At 50.4% G+C, this 18,549-nt stretch overlaps 2 protein-coding genes across 10 annotated transcripts in view; one reads left to right on the top strand and one right to left on the bottom strand.

Annotated features, from left to right (window-relative positions):
• Window positions 1-18,549, bottom strand: part of LOC122377557 (5'-AMP-activated protein kinase subunit gamma-2-like) — a 216,091-nt gene that overhangs the window by 18,098 nt on the left and 179,444 nt on the right. For all 9 annotated transcript variants that reach the window (XM_043357680.1, XM_043357678.1, XM_043357676.1 and 6 more), the window contains one exon: window positions 4,957-5,094. In XM_043357680.1, the coding sequence (XP_043213615.1) occupies window positions 4,957-5,094 (138 nt within the window). The remainder of the gene's footprint in view (window positions 1-4,956; window positions 5,095-18,549) is intronic.
• Window positions 13,704-18,410, top strand: LOC122377558 (protein ANTAGONIST OF LIKE HETEROCHROMATIN PROTEIN 1-like). Its single transcript, XM_043357685.1, has 5 exons — window positions 13,704-14,141; window positions 15,818-16,033; window positions 16,504-16,757; window positions 17,294-17,390; window positions 17,740-18,410. Exons 1-5 carry the CDS (start codon window positions 13,866-13,868, stop codon window positions 18,241-18,243), a joined length of 1,347 nt encoding a protein of 448 aa, XP_043213620.1. The 5' UTR covers window positions 13,704-13,865; the 3' UTR covers window positions 18,244-18,410.

The following is an 18,549-nucleotide window of genomic DNA, read 5'->3' as shown; positions in this document are numbered from 1 at the left end:
AACCACGCGGCACCGTCAGCTTTGACGTCTCATAGTGACTGGTTTAGGCAAATTTCGGCAAAAAGTGAGAGCTGCCCCCGATGCAGAAATTATTGGAGAACATCTTGATATACATTTCCACGCGTAACACCGCGTATCAAACTTTGTAAGGCAATAGTTTGCTTGTCAACTCTCTGAATCAAGAAGCATTTTAACATTTTTAGCATTTCGGTCAAAAATTATACATTTGGATGCATTTTGGAAATTTTCGTGCATACCATCATCTTCCTTATAAGTCAAAGATAATGAAAACATGTCGCAACTATAACCTGCTGTTCAGGGAAACGAGTGAGAGGGCGTTTTATTATAGTGTGCTTTTTCGCTGTATGCAGGTAGCACGACGCTGGTCAGGACGAAGCTACACTTTGAGAGGTTTTTTGAGGCATAAACAATCATTTTACAGACGACTTAAGGTGTGATTCGGATGCGCTGGACAATTCTACGTGGAATGAATAACAAAAAAGTGGAAATCGAAATACTTTAACTTGCCACTTAATGCGTGCTAGGATGGCATAAGTCCCCACGGTGCGACGTTTGAAAGAGCGACAAAGTTGATCAGAGAAATATGGTCATATTTTAGGCAAGCTCAATAATAAAATCATCATAGATCATTGAAAGCCAAATTTCTCTTATTTTAGCGTTCTCCGACAACTTTTCTCACAGTTCAGGAGCATAACGGAGCAGCGAGCTAGAACACTGCAAACAAAACATTCGATAACTCGTTTAACCCTCGCCGGGGTTCATGCAACCCCCCAAGGTTTTTCGGTTTTTCGCGAATAACTCGCGTAAAAAGCAGCTGATCGCATCGCAACTTTTAGTACCCTCGCATTGATCATTTTCACACCTACCCTGACAATTCTATGACCCTGACCCAAACGACCTTCGACCTGTGACCTATGTACTTTCCGAGACCATGTTTGGCTTGAATCGCGATTCGGCGTATGCCGACTCGCATTAGCCGCGCGTTTGCAAGCTTTTCGTGGTTTCAAACGTTCAAACATGTGATTTGCTGTTGCTCCCATGCATTAGGGTGGAGGTCAAGGTCACCTGAAGGTCAGGTCAGGTCATTGACCTTTGGTGACCTCAGTTCACTTTTTCGAGTTTTACATGTTTCTAGGCTAGTTTTTGGAGCTGACTTCGAATTTAGCAGCCATTTGAACATTTACGAAGAAGTTTTGGTGCCTTCGTAACATGCTACGAAGCTGTCAGAGGCGGTTGACACGTACTACGAATACCCGTCACGACCCCTACCGGTTGACCTGACCTGACCTGACCCGATCTGGTCTAAATGCTTAAAGACATCATCTCTGATCAAAACTAACACGATCTTCGTGATCAGCACCCCGGAAAACCCCATAGCAGTCACACTTTACGACTTTCTAACAGGTCCCGATTTTCCCGATTTTTGGGTCCTTGACCTGACCTGGAAGGTCACCCGATGAGCTAGGACCTTAAAATTGGGTATCATCGGCTTCCTCTTGTGACGGGCAACACGTTCGTTTTTTCCGCGAAGCTCTAGCTCGATCAGGGGCCAAACGCGAGGGGGGGTCGTACCAACCCCTAGTGCCGTCGAAGGATGCAAAATGACCTGTGCCGGCGAGGGTTAAGGCTCGGTCGCGAATAATAGTTCAGGTGCGAGCTCAAATCAATAAGAGGGCCAAATCGGTTAAATTTGATATTTTTGTGTGGGAAGGTTGGAACTTTCCACGAAATCAGCTTTGCAAAGTGCATGATCGCAGTTTTTAGCACGATTATCAAGCACATTTGACCTGATGACATGACACTAGGTGACATGCGGCCGAAATTTTAAGGCGTTATGCAAATTGTTATAATCAAGATTCCTACGCATAGTCATAATTATAATTTTTTGCGCAGCTGCGTGCAGCAGTTTTCCCTAAAAACATAAAAACGGCAGGCATCCATTATTCCATGCCACAGAATAGGGGTTTGTTGATAACCGTTGACAAATATTTGAGCATATCGTCTTTCTGACTTTCAGTTGCCGGCCGGGGTAACTTTTTCAAACATTCTCCACCCATGTGCACAGACACAGGAATCATAGAAATAACGACTCAGTACCTCAAGAAGCTGGAGACGGCGGGCTACCTTGATGTTTGTGTTAGTTTCTTGGTTTATGCCGCAATACTTTTCTCGATCGTAAGAAGACAAAACACTTGTGATTCACATGCTATTTGTATTGACACGATACTCCACGTCAATCCCTTCCTGCTGTCCCAGAAAGGTACCGGAATGCGTCCTTCGATCTCCGCACCCTCGTTTTTAGTGCGAAGGGTGGTGCTGCTTCCTGCCGTGAAGAAGCCCTTCGACATTCGGCGCCACAGATGTCGTCGAGCTCAGCCTGAGGACGTCATTCAGGTGACGATCAGACAGTCTGAATCGGAGGCGGGACTTCACGTACTTCATTTTGGAGAACAGCTGTTCGCAGCAGTACGTGCTACCGAACATGGCAGTGATGCGTTGAACGTGCGATATGTAGTTGGGATATCCGCCAGTAGGGATAATGACATCGCGGAAGAAGGGCAGAGGCGAAGGGGTTCGGAACTTTTTTTCTGAGTTCATCACTGCTTTGGAGTTCCACCGACTCCATCTGCAGGGATACCGGCGCTTCGTCGACACTGAAGTCGAACGGTGCTGTCACCAGCTTGAAGTCGGTGGCGAGCTCCCGAACGCCAGCGAAGCAGTTCGTGAACTCCTGGCGCAGAGTGGCAAGAGCAGCGGCACATCCGTCGCGGTCGACATCTTCCGCAGCACAGGTGGCCAGGCGAGGGAAGTGGTCAAGCTGTCCTCGACCTACCTGGGCTTCCCACAGACGAAGCTTCACCTCGAAGGCAGTGACATGCGCATTGCGCATACATGTCGGGGAGCAGAAGATCCTTTCCTTGAAGTTTTGTGTTCAGCGTGTTCAGGTGGGATGTGATGTCCGTGAGCAGTGCCAGGTCAGCCAGCCACCTGGAATCACTGAATTTATCGGCGTATGGCGAGCTTTTCTCATGTAGGAAGCTCGCGATGTCCTGCCTGAGCTCCCAAACACGGGACAGCATGACGCCGCGACTCAGCCAGCGTACCTCACTGAAGAACAGCAGGTCACCGTAGTGCTATTGCTACTGAACTCGGATGAACCATAATCCTAAACTGGGCTTCCGTAGGGCTCGCGGGCCGGATTGCAATGCTGGCTGCCTATCCAGGCCGCGGGCCGTTCGCCGGAGCTTGGCGGGCCGCATCCGGCCCGCGGGCCGGACTTTGCCCGCCCCTGCTCTAGCCGACCAGCAAAGCTAACCAGTCATAGACTGATTAGTGATAACCTATGGATTCTCTTACTTCAGTAAATGGGCATTTGAAACCAACTACTAGCACAGTCGACACCACAGACACCAACCAACGACATTTATCATCCCTGATACTACGGACACAGTCCGACCCGACCCGACATGACCTGACACTGCCGACATCGACCGACACCGACTCGACACGAACTGTCATTTTGTGACGCCCGTCACCACAGCGAGAGCACTGTCTAACTGAAACGGGCCGACAAGGTACGATCACACCTCGAGTCTGAAATGGGCCACTGAACTGTGAAACTAAAGTCAACCATCGGACAGCACATAGACAAAAAGGTTCTGGTGGCGGGCAGACTCGAGCCGGCGGCTCCACGGCTCATTGGCAGAGGCCGAGAGTCGAAAAATGACCGGCATGGGCCGAAAAACACTTGGGAGCTGGCAGCCGGCACCGCCGGACGAGCCAGGCGACAGCGTGTCGGGTCCGGGGAATTGGCTGTCGGGGCAGGAACGCAGAAATGAATGATCGAGAGGCGAACAAGATAGGAACTCGGAAACACACAGAAAACAACTTTTCCATTTTTCTAACAGCATATTTCTCATTCATAAGCAGCATGACATGTTCTTTACCACACACAATGGAAATTGAGCAAGCAAAGTAAAAAGTTAGCAATGACGGCATTACGGCAACCTCCTAAAGCCAGCAAATAGAAATATCACTTTGAACCAATCAACCTGGATCAAACTGTGGACGAGGTCATCCAACCGGACCTGAAATAGACGGACAGACCTCGTCCCCGGATCACAGATGTAGCTGTACCGCTTTACGGCCTCAGATCAATCCAATTCACTCAAACCACTCGACATTTACCCTCAGCTGGCCTGGCATAAAACGAAATCAATTTGATTGTGGATAACTATTGCACGGAGTGGGCTTATCCGTCCCGCTTTTGGAGAGATTACCGCGGCACCGCGCCTCGGCGTCTGAAATCTCATATTCGACTAGCGAGATTAGTGGGATATCGGCGTCACCAGTCGGCGTAGTCAGATCTGGCGACCTTGATGATATCTTTATATGGGGACATTTTGACGGATTAACGGACGCGGCAGAGGTCACGCCAGCAGGAAATCTCCGCAGTGAGGGGCCATCGTACTATAGAGCTTTTGCAAAATATTCCCGATCCCCACGCCAAGTCGAGAGCTTTATGTTGATATCTTGCAGACTGCAAGATTAAGAAGTTATGGGTGCTTCAGTCGAAAATCTGTCCGCGGACGGCTTTGCTGGCGCGGATATCGGGTCTGATCGGCCTTGGGAGGGTGGGACACGCTGGCCAAATGGATTGCGATCGACATTTATGTGGTCATCTTCATCGTTCCTCCAATCTATCTGACAGGGATTATATCGAATCAGACAACGCTAATAGCTCAGTCCCTGGGGCACAACACAGCGTCAATTTTGAGTACGTCTGGAAACGTACCACAAAACAAAAACATAAACTACCGGATTCCAAAACATGTCCCTCTATTAATCATCATATACAGTTGCCGATTATAAAAAGAACCTTTCATTTCACTGACCAGTTTACAAGAATACGGAGTACACCTTCTTTCCACTTACCATTATACACGAGAGCGAAGAAGGCCTTCTTGACGAGTAGCTGGGTGTCGAACACCACCAGCTTCGCCGAGGTGGGGATCAGGTCGTAGCACTTGTGGAACTTGAAGAACTTGATGTATATCTGTGACTCGTCTTCTTCTGCAACAGACAAAACACACCGGAATGAATACGTGGCTCTATGGACAACAGACGAATGCAATAACATACAATTGATTGATGACTCACAAATAATCCGCATTCAGACAGTATTTGGCAGGCTTATTGGGATTAACGGACACCCGTAAGTAATAAAACCCAGCTTGCAAAGCAACACTGATAAAAAGAACAACGACTACGTCCACACCAAAATCTTAACGGAAGTGTCATCAACCCGAGGAAAATATTCAAAATCATCAAATCAAAACACCACATCATCTTAAGCCCAGCACTCTCAACCACGAGCACCTCAAGTAAAAACATCGCAATCTAAAACTGGTTGGGTCTCAGATTCCTGATCAAGTTTAATCTCAGAGTCAATCTACCAAATCGGATTCCCCTGATACCTGACGTCTCTAGACGGATAACCCGGACCACATTGCCAACAGTACAGACCGGTTGTAAATATGCATGTGGCATGCATTCTAGTGTACCTAATGACCCTAGAGGGCCCGTCCCTGCCAGCCCTGCTGATATCTGGACAGCGAACAGCAAGAACACTAATTACCACATGTTTGCAAACCTCTCCAATTGTTACCGCAGTTCACAGCACTAGAACAAACACGACAGCACCACCCATTGCCAACATAGCACTAAGCGACTGGGACAAAACGGGGCAACGAGAACGAGGAAACGAGGAAACACACTGTAGCGGCAGAGCCACATTTAGAGGAGCACCTCTCGGAGACCAAGAAATCGTTCAGACCACCGTCGCAGGCGACACATCGACGGCGACGAAACGGCGAACGGGCTGACATTCTGATCGAATCCGACCATCATGAGGAGGCTGTCTGGATCGGGCAGTACAGTTAACTGGTAGTTTCTTCGAGATAGCAGGCAGAGCGAGCGATAGAAGATGCAATTTGGTAGTCGGTAATTGCATTGGTGAAGGAACACGGAAGTGCCAGAAGCCAGGACGTTACCGCCCGACTGATAAACGAATAAGATCACAGACAAACACTCGACAACTCCCGAAATAATCTTCCGCTACCTCCTAACCGAATTATCCTAACAACATCGCAGGCTACTGTGACGAACTAGCGGGGGAGACGACACCTGACCGAAGCAGATATAACTCGCTTGGCGAGGTAGTCAGACACGTCACCATACGAGTCATATGGACTCCGGACATTATTACGCCTGTGGGACGTCGTATACATTAGCCACTAACCACACCACGGGGATGACGCAATGGTATGTGCAGTGTCGGCGACTCGGCGCCCCCGTCCACGCCCACAGAGCCCCTCCCTCAGAGATGGCGCGGCCTGCAATAGTGACGGCCAGACCACAAACCAGACCAGACCAGACCAGACCACACACCAGACTAGACCAGACCACAGGCCAGTCCACACACCAGACTAGACCAGACCACAGGCCAGTCCACACACCAGACTAGACCAGGCCACAGGCCAGTCCGCAGACCAGTCAGGCCATCCGGTCATGGCCTGGGCAGACCAGCAAAAATTAGCGCTGCTAGTGCTGATTGTCTGCTCATCGGTTCCCAGTATTCTCTCCTAGCGCTGCAGTTTATCCATTCCGAGAAAAATGACCCTCTCCTCTGGACCAAGGTGCAGGACGCCACGCTCACATCAAATGTCATATACGTCATATCTCACGTCACATCATACGTCATACAACAACACGAAGAGACCATGCTGTGTTGGCAGTGACTCAGCAAACGCAAAGACGTAGCGCGCGACGGTAATAGGACGTGAAGCTTCCGGAGAGGACTGTATAGGGAAACGAGATGTGGATACAGAGACAGACGTTCTGTTGATAAACAGATTGATATGACTGATCGTATGTTGATATAGGTGTAAAATCAACCAGTGACGAGTCAGAAACTGGAGTAGTAGCAAGGACCACCAGCGTATCAGCCAGATGATTATCAACACCCTGATAGCCATATCAAACCAGCGTGACTGAAATCAGTGAGATACTGGTATAGCAGCAGCCAAGATTACTTTACTCATAGCAGCAGCCACCCCCGGTCCAGCTATGCACTGCTGTGTCGTATATAACCCCAGAACCGAACCAGACTGCAGCCGTTCAGACCAGACTGTCCGTGCGGACGAGACTTCTGCAGCCAGACTGCTTTCTACCGAAACCTGACTACCGACCGTCACCCAACGACAGCAGACACCTAACGCCTGTCACCAGGGACCACTCTATCCGCCGCTGAATACTGAATACTCAGCTCACTGTTGGTCACTACTGCTCAGTGCTGCTGGTTATAACGCTGACCGTGCTGACTGATAATCACCGGCCGCTGACCGGTCCGATCAGCAGCGTCCGACGTCTGGCGTCAGCCGGCGCGCCCAGCTGGTTACCCGACGGCGGTCTGGCAGAGCGCCACGCCCCTCACCTCCCCCTGCCGCCGCCCCTCACCCCCCTCACCTCCCCCCCTGCCGCCGCCCAGAGTCCCGAGAACCGTCCCAGCCCGGGCCGACCGGTGAGACATCGAACGAACGCCCAGTCAGCCCTCAGCACAGACCAGCAGCGGTCAGCACAGACGACCAGCACATAGCAGTCGGCGTCCAAAAGACCAGCAACAATCGGGACGGACCAGCCGACGTTCGGCACAGGTTGGGAATGACCAGGACAGAGATGCAGCAGCTGCAGCCAGATTACCAAGCGAGCGTTGGCACAGGACGTGCAGGCAAGCACCTGTACTGAAACTGCTACTACTGAAACTAAACGGCTGGAGCTGCTTCTGCACGCTCCATATCCCGCCGCGCTTCTCCGGAGGAACCAGCACACGCCGCCTTCCCGTGCCAGATTCCGTCACACCCGGTCACAGAACCGTCACATCTGGCGGCACCGGACCTCCGCGATGGCATCTTGAAAGGGCGGGAGCGTCGCCAAACTTCGACCGGCAAAAACCACAGCACGAGCTGCATCGCTCCAATTATGAACCCTCGGGAGCGCGACGGTGTTCTGCAGCTACCTCGTGAGACGAGACCACCTATCAAAAGTCTGAACGCAGACTAGTCTACCAGGTCCGTCCGGGCTAGATCAGGACCAGCGCAAGTCAGATAATTCCAGGTCTAATGATGAAAAGTCACGACAGAGAAGGCCAGGTCAGACGAGGTCAGTCAATTTGGATCAGGTCGGGTCAGGTCGCTCGCACCTGCGGCCAGCTGCTGGATCAGCTCGTCGTCGGTCTCCTGGTCGGGTCGGTCCCACTCGCTGATCTGACTCAGGTGGTACGTATCGCCGTCCGGACGCTGCTCCAGCTCAAAGAAGTTGGAGTAGATGTTGAGGCACAGCTGCGGCATGGCGGCTCGCCGGGCGGGAGCCACCGGAGCGGCCCCGCGCTCAGGGCGCGCCCGCCGAGCACTGACCGGTCACCGGGCCGCCGTCGGCAGCGGACACGGGTGTGCCGGGGCCACAGGGTTCGCGAGACACCCAGACGCCGCCAACACGACACTGCAAGTCACTCAGCCGAGTCACTGGCGCACGGACGTCAACCACTCATCACTGAGAGCTCGAAATCTCGGCCGATAGCGCTCCATCCACCGCAGGTCACAACACGCCGCCGTCAGAGAGGGCGCCACCGTCACATCACGTGTCACCACCGTGAGAGGTCACCGCGGGTCACCAGAGGCCGCCGCCGGCCACCGGGCGCAGCGCTCCGCGCCGTCGCCGTCGCGCGCTCTATCGACGGTCGCCGATGCCGACGCGGCGGACAGCGGAGGCGGCACCGACGAGCGCGCGCTAAAAATACGGGCGCCCCGGCGGCCGCGCGCCCCGCCAAGAGGAGGTGATGCAGCCGCGGGCGGCGGTCGGCTGACGGGGCGGCGGCACAGCCTCCTCCAAGGCCGGTCAGCGCGGCCAAGGCCAGCGCACCGCGGGGCAGCCGGCCGGCCGGGTCGGCGTGCCAGCCGTGTCACCGGTGAACAACAAACAGCCGTCGGGACGCCCGGTGACGCCACTGTCACCGCTGGCGCCGCCCCGCCGTCCTCCGACGCGTGGCGGGTGCTGACGCCGAGCCGGGGGCCGGTGGGGCGGGCAGGGAGTGTCGAACGGAGCCAGACTGATCAGCGCACTGAATGGACTCTTAAAGGTAGTGTGCCAGCTTTCTTGGACCAAATGGAGTTAATGACCCGGATAAGGAGAACCGGATTTTTAGAACTTATCCATACCTTCAAAACTTATGAAAACGTCTTAAATTCTTCAAATTTTGAGTACCCCAGTGCGAAATTCGCCCCGACGGGTTGTCGGTCGTACCCCAACCACATTTCACACCACTATGAACAATAAATGCACACACTAAAATCGCTATTACCGATAGGCTCATCCAATCAAGTTTCGATAAACCCGTTCAGCATCATCTCCTGCGGTTTCGAACACGCCTGTTAGGTGGCTTCTGATGCTCGTCGAGGTCGGAATTTCCAAATACGCGTGGTGCGTCGGGCCGCGCGCTCTGACTTCGGCCAAGAAAAATGCGTCAGCTGATCATTGTCATTTCTGCCACTTGCGTGTGGTGTAATGGGGTCATAACTTAAGAGACGGCTGTTTCATATCAATTATTTTACATAAAATCATATTTCAAACCACAAATTAATATTCGACAGCCAAATTTAAGAAACAATACCAATACAGGCTTACAGTTTAAGGCTCGACATTGTGTTGTCTACGATTAGACAGCTGATAACTCATTCCCGTACGTCGTATGGTCGTAACACTATAATGACCTTTGCTTATTGTCACAAGTGCGCCGCATTCGCGATTGTTGCCCGACGCCTGTTTGCAGGTGAGCCCACTACAGTTGTTATACATATCTAAAAACCGATAAACTTTTAGGCGAAAAAGGCACTATTCCAGGCCCATTTTTGATTTTTTTTGCGATATTAGGTAAAAACAGAAGCTTCTTATCCTAGGAAAAATAAAACGGGAAATCTTTCAAAGGTGGCACACTACCTTTAAATATACTACCACACCGAAAGGTGCAGGCAATAATGTCTTACGCTTGGAATACCAGAACGAAAAACGTTCGGTGAATTACCGAAGGATGATGACTCGTCAAAACTGCTCTTGGTTGTCACCCAATCCAGACGTTTTCTCACTCCGATCGACACCAGACCCCACTGGGTCCCCGTCAGCGGTGCCACCCCATCTCCCGGCAGGGGGGACGGCCAGGGGACCGCAGGGAGACGGCCACAGGACCGCCACCGTGCCGAGTTGGCACCGCCACCGTGTTTATGGAGCGGATAGCAGCTCGGCAGGTCTACACCGAACCGGGCTATTTGTTTAGAATACGGCAGTTCCATTGCATCACTGGGCGCAACCGGACCATGGGGCGCACAGACTGACGCAGCATTGTCAGTTTGTAGTCAGAAAATGGGAGAAGTCGGCGATACGAGCTCTATTGAAAGTCTTTCTGTACATATGGCAGCACGTTTCACAAATTACGTCCAAAACACATCGAAAACCCACCAAATAATGTTGCCTTAGAAGGCAATGCAAGGTGAAAGCGCATCCACCTAGCTGAGACATGTTAAACTTAGCGAGAACCATGAAAGTTACTAAATTCGAAATGCGGCAGGTGGTGATGAGTCAGAGGCGCAAAATGTTGACGGGTAGGTCCCAGCTTCTAATAAACGACCACAACTGACGCCTGACAACGAAGCCTCCGCGTCACGCACAACATTTGGCGTTAATGTCAACAAACTCCGATAATCTCAATCATCGGGTCTCCACAGCAGACACCCCGGAATAAATAGACCCGGGCTCCGCCGGCCCGCCTCAGGCCCTGGTGTCCCCACCTATCGGCGGGACTATGAACTATGGACGGGGCCTGCTGCCACGCCCGCCCGCTGCCCCAGGTATCATCTGAGGCGTTCAACGGAGGGACCACGGCATCCTCCTTTCGCCACACATAATCCTTAGATTAGCATTTGGGTTAGTACGACCTCAGAGCCAGTCAATTAGCAAAACGGAGGGCATTTGCACAAGTCTGGCCGCCTTCGAAAGCCACGCGGCAGCGTTTGTGCGATTATTGGCAGCGGGGAGGGTGTCAAACCGCCCCGGTGCAGCCCAGGCGAGGGACAGAGACCACACGCGGAGGCACAGGAGCGTCCCACGCTGTCACGAGCCTTCCCGTGTGCGCCCCCGACGACCACCCGCGGTAGATCGTACTGTGACGAACTGCGCCCCTACACCGAGCGCTGGAACAATGGAGTGACTTCATCCACGGGAAGAATTGTGCAGATACCCTGAAAGTCATCGATCAGGCGTACTTATATGGCTGAACCAACCTGCTCGATCAAATGGAAGACAATTTTAACACGGAGCGGCAGTGAGGGAACCAAAATAGAGGATTATCGTTGATCAGAAACCAAAACATTAATCGACTGGGCCATTCAACTAGAAAAGTGCGATTTCACGCTGGCAGGCACAGGATGCAGAGTGCACATCGGCGATACCCCTCGGGTATTGAACATACTGGGGAATGGGAACGCGCCCACATTTCCCACACCCCGTTCAGCTCACAGCTGGAAGGACAGCCGCACATTCCCACACAAACCATCTTCACGTCAGAAAGTCTTCTCAAAACAACACTGGAGAGAAAAGATGACAAAAAGCAGACCAATATTATATCATGAACTCCATAATTTCATCCTAAGCATTGAATAAAAATAAAAATGAATTAACTGTAAACACAATATCATTATCACAATGCCAGCCAATTTAGGTGTGGCAGACGGCGAATGCAGACCACGGCATGGCTAATTCGATTAAAAAGAATACTGCGCTCAGCACATGTGAGCGACGCGTTCTCTAGAGGATGCAACGGATGTCGCCGGTATTGCCCTATCGGGAACAACGGTACGGATAAGCGATGGTTTGGCGGGGGCAGCGAGAGCTGGATGTGCCGTCGGAGGGAGAAAGGGGGAAAGAGAGGGAGAGGGAGAGGGAGAGGGAGAGGGAGAGAGAGAGAGAGAGAGAGAGAGAGAGAGAGAGAGAGAGAGAGAGAGAGAGAGAGAGAGAGAGAGAGAGAGAGAGAGAGAGAGAGAGAGAGAGAGAGAGAGAGAGAGAGAGAGAGAGAGAGAGAGGAGGGGGCCGGCGCGGCTATTCGTGGCCCCGGTCAAGCTCTGCTCTGACCGGGCCGTTGCGCCGTTCTCTCTCCCTTTCAACTGCGGAGGACGGCGAAAATCAATGCTGAGCGAACCGCGGCGGCCTTCAGCGGCACGCGAGACGAGGCGGGCCCCGGCGACCGGAGGGTAGACGAAACGGGACGGACGGACAGACGGGACAGGGAACAGACGAGGAAACACCGGAAAACAGACGGTAACAGACAGGGGGTTTGCAAGGAAACAGATGGTCGGGATAGTCCCGATGAACGGGACATTGTGACCAACCGGCCGGAGAAATGGCCTAGTCCGACCAGCATAATATGAATATGCAACAGCGTCGCCCATTCGGTGGCGAACGGGTAGGTACAGAAATAGGACTGACACGGGCTGAAGTGGATGAGCAGCAGAACTCAGATAGACATAAGCGACCGAAATAGCCGAACCTTGATCCATAATGTAGGGCTGAACGTTTGGCGCGATACACAAGAGTCAATGAGATGAGCCGAGTGAAATAATCAAGCGGAACGAGTCAAATAGAAACAGCGAATTGGTATGTCGTTTGATCATGGAAAATTAAGCATGGCTCACAAGCAAACCGACTATGCACGAATAGCGTGCCGGTATGATTCACTGACCAATGGCTGCCAAAGAAACGACTGTTGGCCATCAACCAGATTAGGAAATCCCGTAGCTTAGCGTGACGGATCAAAGCTTTCTTAAAGGATTCCTAAATCAGGCGTACCACCAAAAAACGTAGGCATATAAAAGCAATGACAGGGGAAACACCGGTAAAACAGTCTACTTAGTGCAAACAAGTTCCTACCTACAATCGAAACACGCCTTTCGAAAGATAACCGGCCTACGAAACGTTTCTATTCTTAGCACTACTAAGTTGAAAAAGAATTATGACGAAAAAGAGAAGTGGTCGGTGATTTCTATTCGTCTGCAAGCATTCCAGAAAACGACCTCTCCAGCCCCGAGCCTTCGGTTGCAAAAGGTCACGGCCCCGTGCTGGGGCCGCCCGGGGGCCATTCCGGTTGGCCCTACGAGCCACGGCGTGCCTATTATCCCCGGATGGTGCAGCTTCCCACGGTCAAAGTCGCCGCCCTGAGAGCTCGGAGACTAAGCCCAGAAGGCACATCGGGGCTCCCTCGTATGGCAAAGGACGTGGATAATCCAAGTGGCTTTTTGTTTTATATGTAGTGTCTGTAGCTGGTGTAGCTGGTGAAGCACTGCTTTGTATTTTTCTTCAGAATATGCGTCCAAAAATTACTCAGTGTTGAAATAGTTAAATCTGCGTTGTGATAAGATTCATCTCCATTACAACATGAATGAAAATATAGAAAATTACCCCGTTTACATGAGTCATTCAGCCTAAACGGAAATATCCGATTAGCCAGGGAACGGAAAAATGCGTTTCGGTGGCCCCGTTTACATGAGCCTTATCGGAAAAATCCGTTCCGGAACGGATAATTCCCTTTACGCCGGCAGCCCGAAAAATACGGATATTTTGCGCATTTTTACATATCTGGCGCAGCTCTGACAATTGACCACACTCCAGTTCATATTTTCAAGTTTGTGCCGTTTGTGGCTTGGGTTGATGTGTACAGGATATGTAATTTCACAGGCTTAAACATGGAAGATTTTGATATTTTCATGGCACAGGCGATGATTTTATTAGTGCTGTGTAGGCGACATTTGGTGAACTGCCAGAAGGCAGTTTACCATTTGGTGTCTAGGACGAGAATGAAGAGCTGTGCTGCAACCCAGCAACGTCTGAGAAAGAAGCGCAGGTTAATAATCAATCTTTTGATGGACCTCCAGCAAGTTCAGAGACAGCTTGGAAATGGTGGGAGGAGGTGGATGCTGCCACGTCTCAGGAAGCACTGGTTCGAAAGAGAAGTGATGCAGGTTTGTGGCTATTTTTACCTACCTATACATTGACATTGACACATTTTAAGCACTAGGCATATTTTGTCAGTATTGTAACAAATAGAAAATGAACCTAATTCATGCTAATATGAATCCCAGATTTTAAACAAAATGTTAAAGAAGCTTGAGCATTGCACCATCATCTCCGGCATCAGCTCTGGCCAGTGCTGATGTCAGATGATGGTGCAAAACTGAAATGGTTCAATGCCGAGCAATGCCAGCTGATGTCAGATGATGGTGATGCAAAGCTAAAATCAATGGTGCAATGCCGAGCAATGCCAGCTGATGTCAAATGATGGTGCAAAGCCGAAGTGGTGCAATGCCGAGCAATGTCGGCTGATGTCAGATGATTGTGCAAAGCCGAAATGGTGCAATGATGAACAATGCCAGCTTATGTCAGATGATGGTGCAAAGCTCAAATGGTGTAATGCCGAGCAACGCCAGCTGATGTCAGATGATGGTGCAAAGCCGAGCAGTATCGGCTGATGTCAGATGATGATTGTGCAAAGCCAAAATGGTGCAATGCCGAACAATGCCAGCTGATGTCAGATGTTGATGGTGCAAAGCTGAAATGGTGCAGTGCCGAGCATTGCCAGCTGATGCTAGAGATAATGGTGCAAAGCCGAAATGATGCAATGCCATTACAAGAGATGATGATGGTGCAATGCTAAAAGTGTTTTGAAAAGTTGTTTTCCACAGAAACCTGAATTAATATTAATAATGCATTTTCACAAAATTCTGCTTAAAACAGTTGCATGAATGTAAAAGCACAAGATGCAGATTGCAGAATAGTGTACCTAAGTAAATTTGACAGTGTGCCCACCTACACGTGTCTTCCAGCTGATGCTGGTCTTTGTTATTTCTAAAGCATCGATACTAGCCATCCTTAAATCATGCAGGCAAATATGCAGCCCTAGTGTTGTTACTCCTCCAAAACAGTGAAACTCCTGGGGGCTCAGATTTGGTCCACTATTTTTGGGTGTGTGGTGCAGCTATTTTTTATTTTTCATATATTTAATTCTATTTTATTTTTCGCCATCACGGGGGGCATGGCCCCATGCCCCCTCCCCCCATGGCTACATCCCTGAAATCATGCTAACTGATCAATCAGTTGCATTTGACAGTTCAATGAGAATTCAATTCTATTTTCACAGTTCTATTTGACAGTTCATGGTAATCTGCTTCTGGAAGGCTATTGCAGATCCAGCACCTCTTGTTTTATCAGTTTCAATGCTTTCCATGGTTCTCCCTTGTGGCACCACAGAAACTGTTCCTGCTGTTGAGACTCAACTTTTGACTTTTCTTTGGTTTCTCTCAACTGAAACCTGCGGCTGCATTAGACATACACTCATAGCAATGTATATTGTATGTTGCTGTGATCTTGTCACAGGGTTCTGTCTTTTCTCTGTGCTTGTTTATCTTAACAGGACTACAAATGGGTAGCACAAGAGACTGGCTACTAAAGCCATCTATCTTTATCATTTTCTCCAATCACCCTTTGCCGGCCTGTCCCCTGTTGGCCTATTCAGTGTACCTACTGTTTTGTATATAACCTCTAACTTGATGTAACCTATGTAACCTGTTGTTTTCAGCCTGTTGCAATATTTATCTCCCATGGATTTCAGCATCAAATTCTTTGTATTTATTGCCTGCAGGTATGGGAAGATGATCGCTGGCGGGAAAACTTCCGAATGACGAAGACATCCTTTTTGAAGCTTGTTGACCTCGTCCGCTACAAGATGGAGCCGAAACCGACAGCTGTGAGGGAACCCATCCCATTGGAGAAGAGAGTGGCAATGGCATTGTACAACCTTGCCAGCAACATGGAATACCGTGTCACAGCCAACCAGTTTGGATCCCATAAAACAACAGTAAGTAGAACATGGCCGGCCTCAAAGATGTGATAAATGATAATAGGTATGCATTGTGCAGTAGGTATCCTAATGGAGTCAATGCCAGTGATATACCTATGCTTTTGATGTATGCTTCTTCATCAGCAGAAGGGTAGGTGCAGTGCTACCGTGCAAAGGCAAAAAACGATTATGCCAGGCCAGAGGTCATCAGGTTGACCTCTGATGCTAGAGGTCAGTGGTCAACCTAACAATCGTTTTTGCCTTTGCAAGGCAGAGTGCACAAAGACCTCTTATCAGCACACCAAGTGCACAAGTTCATTGTTACATCTATTATACATTGCGTGGCACCAGTGATGCCCGAACCAGCCAGTGCCCTGGAAGTCAAGTATCAGTTCATCATAATGCGCGTTTTTTTTTTCTTTGTGTGCTCAGGTCCTTTCATATTGTTTTTTGATACACATTAACCGATTGTGACGTTCTTGCCGCAGGTGAGAAAACATCTTCTGGGGTTCTGCTCAGCAGTTGTCGAGTGCATGGCCGACTACATCCAGCTGCCGTCTGCTGCCGAAGCCATTGAAATCGCACGTCGTTGGGAGGCCAAATGGTCGTTCCCGCAGGCCTACGGTGCTATCGATGGCACACACATTCCAATCACGGCACCGAGCGACGGCTTTCGGGACTACGTCAACAGAAAAGGCTGGCCTTCAATACAGCTCCAGGCCGTCTGTGACGACAGATACTTGTGAGTACTTCGAATTGGGCTACCTTGTACTACCGTGATCTTTTTTAGATGTGGTACCAAACTGTACTATTATGCTTGATGGCTTGGTTTATTTACTTTTCAGTGACGGGATGGTTAAATGCTCGACGCTCGTGTATTACTCAAAAGCAAATGGAAGATGTTAAGCGATGATGATGAGTTTTATCTGCTACTGCTACATTATGAGTTCACTATTGCAATTCGGAAATTGATTGCTTTGGCAATTTAAAACCCAATTATTCCACATAACATCATTAGCGACCCAAGCCATGGATGTTGGTAAAATGTTGTCAAGTAATGACAAAAATGGTATGTCAAAAGGCATGCAATTTACAAGATACATCAGCTCAGCAAGCATGTTAAGTTGTACATTTCTTGCAATGAATATCTGGCGTTTGACCTAAACATATCGGTAGCGAGTAGCGACAGTAGCAATGTCAGTGGTATGATGGATATGATGTACCGTGCTTCCGTCTCGTTATGAATTTGTGAATTTCACATTATATTCCTTGGCGCAGGTTTCGCAACATTAACTGCGGCGCACCTGGTAGCAGCCATGACGCAGGAATTCTTGCGGCATCTCCTCTCCAAGATCATTCGCCCAGATTACCAAAGGTAAACACGCACTTTGTATCGTCTTCTTCATGCGCAATGTGCTAACGTTTGGTGTCTCGCTCGGCCAAAGCGTATCTTGTAAGCGGCCAAAGCGCCCCAGCAACTGCCGGCCGCCCTGCAGCCGTCGGCGGCCGGCGAGCTGGTGGCACGGGACGCCGAGCCGGACTCGAGGCTGGACTCGTAGGTCTTTCAACGAACTATAAAAAGCCGTATACCGTTTGTCGCTGATTCTTGGTTTTCGAGATTTAAAGGGGGTCGAAAAGGTTCCCGCCCGATTCCGAACCTTTGAGAGCCCGCCCGGAATAGGGTTAATGCGTGCTATTGAGTGTTTGTTTCCGTCATATTTCAGGAGCCAAGGATGATTGAGGGCGTTCCTGTACCACTCTGCCTGCTCGGGGACCCTGCGTACCCACTGCAGCCGTGGCTGATGAAGCCATACGCGCTGAGTCTGGCGTCGGCACAGAGCAGAGGCCTGACGGATGAGCAACAGCAGCTGGAGGCCGAGCGGGAGTCCTTCAATGTTTATCATAGCGCAGGTCGTATGGCCATCGAATGCGCATTTGGTCGACTGAAGGGTAGGTGGCGCAAACTGCAAAAGAGGATAGAGGTAGACGTGGACAAGGTCCCTCTGATTGTCTCAACGTGCTGCATACTTCACAATTTTTGTGAGACTCAGTCCGAGGTGTTTCACGATGCTTGGCTTCCCAGTCCGGATGTAGCGCGCCAGTACCCCCAGCCAGATGGACGCGCGCACCCAGCGTTAAATGAGCGGACTGCGCGTGACGCCAGAGATGCCGTGCGGGTGCACTTAGCGAGACACTGCCCACTCAGACAGTCCACTCTGCGCTTCTGATGTGTGGTGTGCACTGCGCGGCGATGATTCAGGTTGAGTTTCCCGCCAGCTGTGTGTGCAGTTGTGAGCAGGAAAGTGCCAACGTACCATGTAAGCAGTGCACTGTTCGGGACGTCGCTGTTGTAAACCGTGTTTACATTGACCGCTGAATAAACTGATCATCTATATATGAGCTTCCCTCCAAGCGCATTTTGAATCGATTTGTCCACTTTTTTTGTCCACATTTGGTCAGGTCAAAGCTCAGGTCAGGTGATGCAGGGGTCCAGATAGGCGGAATAGTGGCGCTAGAGGTCTAGTTTTTTTTTA

The sequence above is a fragment of the Amphibalanus amphitrite genome, unplaced genomic scaffold, assembly GCF_019059575.1.
Source record: "Amphibalanus amphitrite isolate SeventyFive unplaced genomic scaffold, NRLGWU_Aamphi_draft 000047F_arrow, whole genome shotgun sequence".
Classification (NCBI taxonomy): Eukaryota; Metazoa; Arthropoda; class Thecostraca; order Balanomorpha; family Balanidae; genus Amphibalanus; species Amphibalanus amphitrite.
Note: the sequence above shows the minus strand (reverse complement) of the source record. Positions and strands in the feature narration are given on the sequence as shown.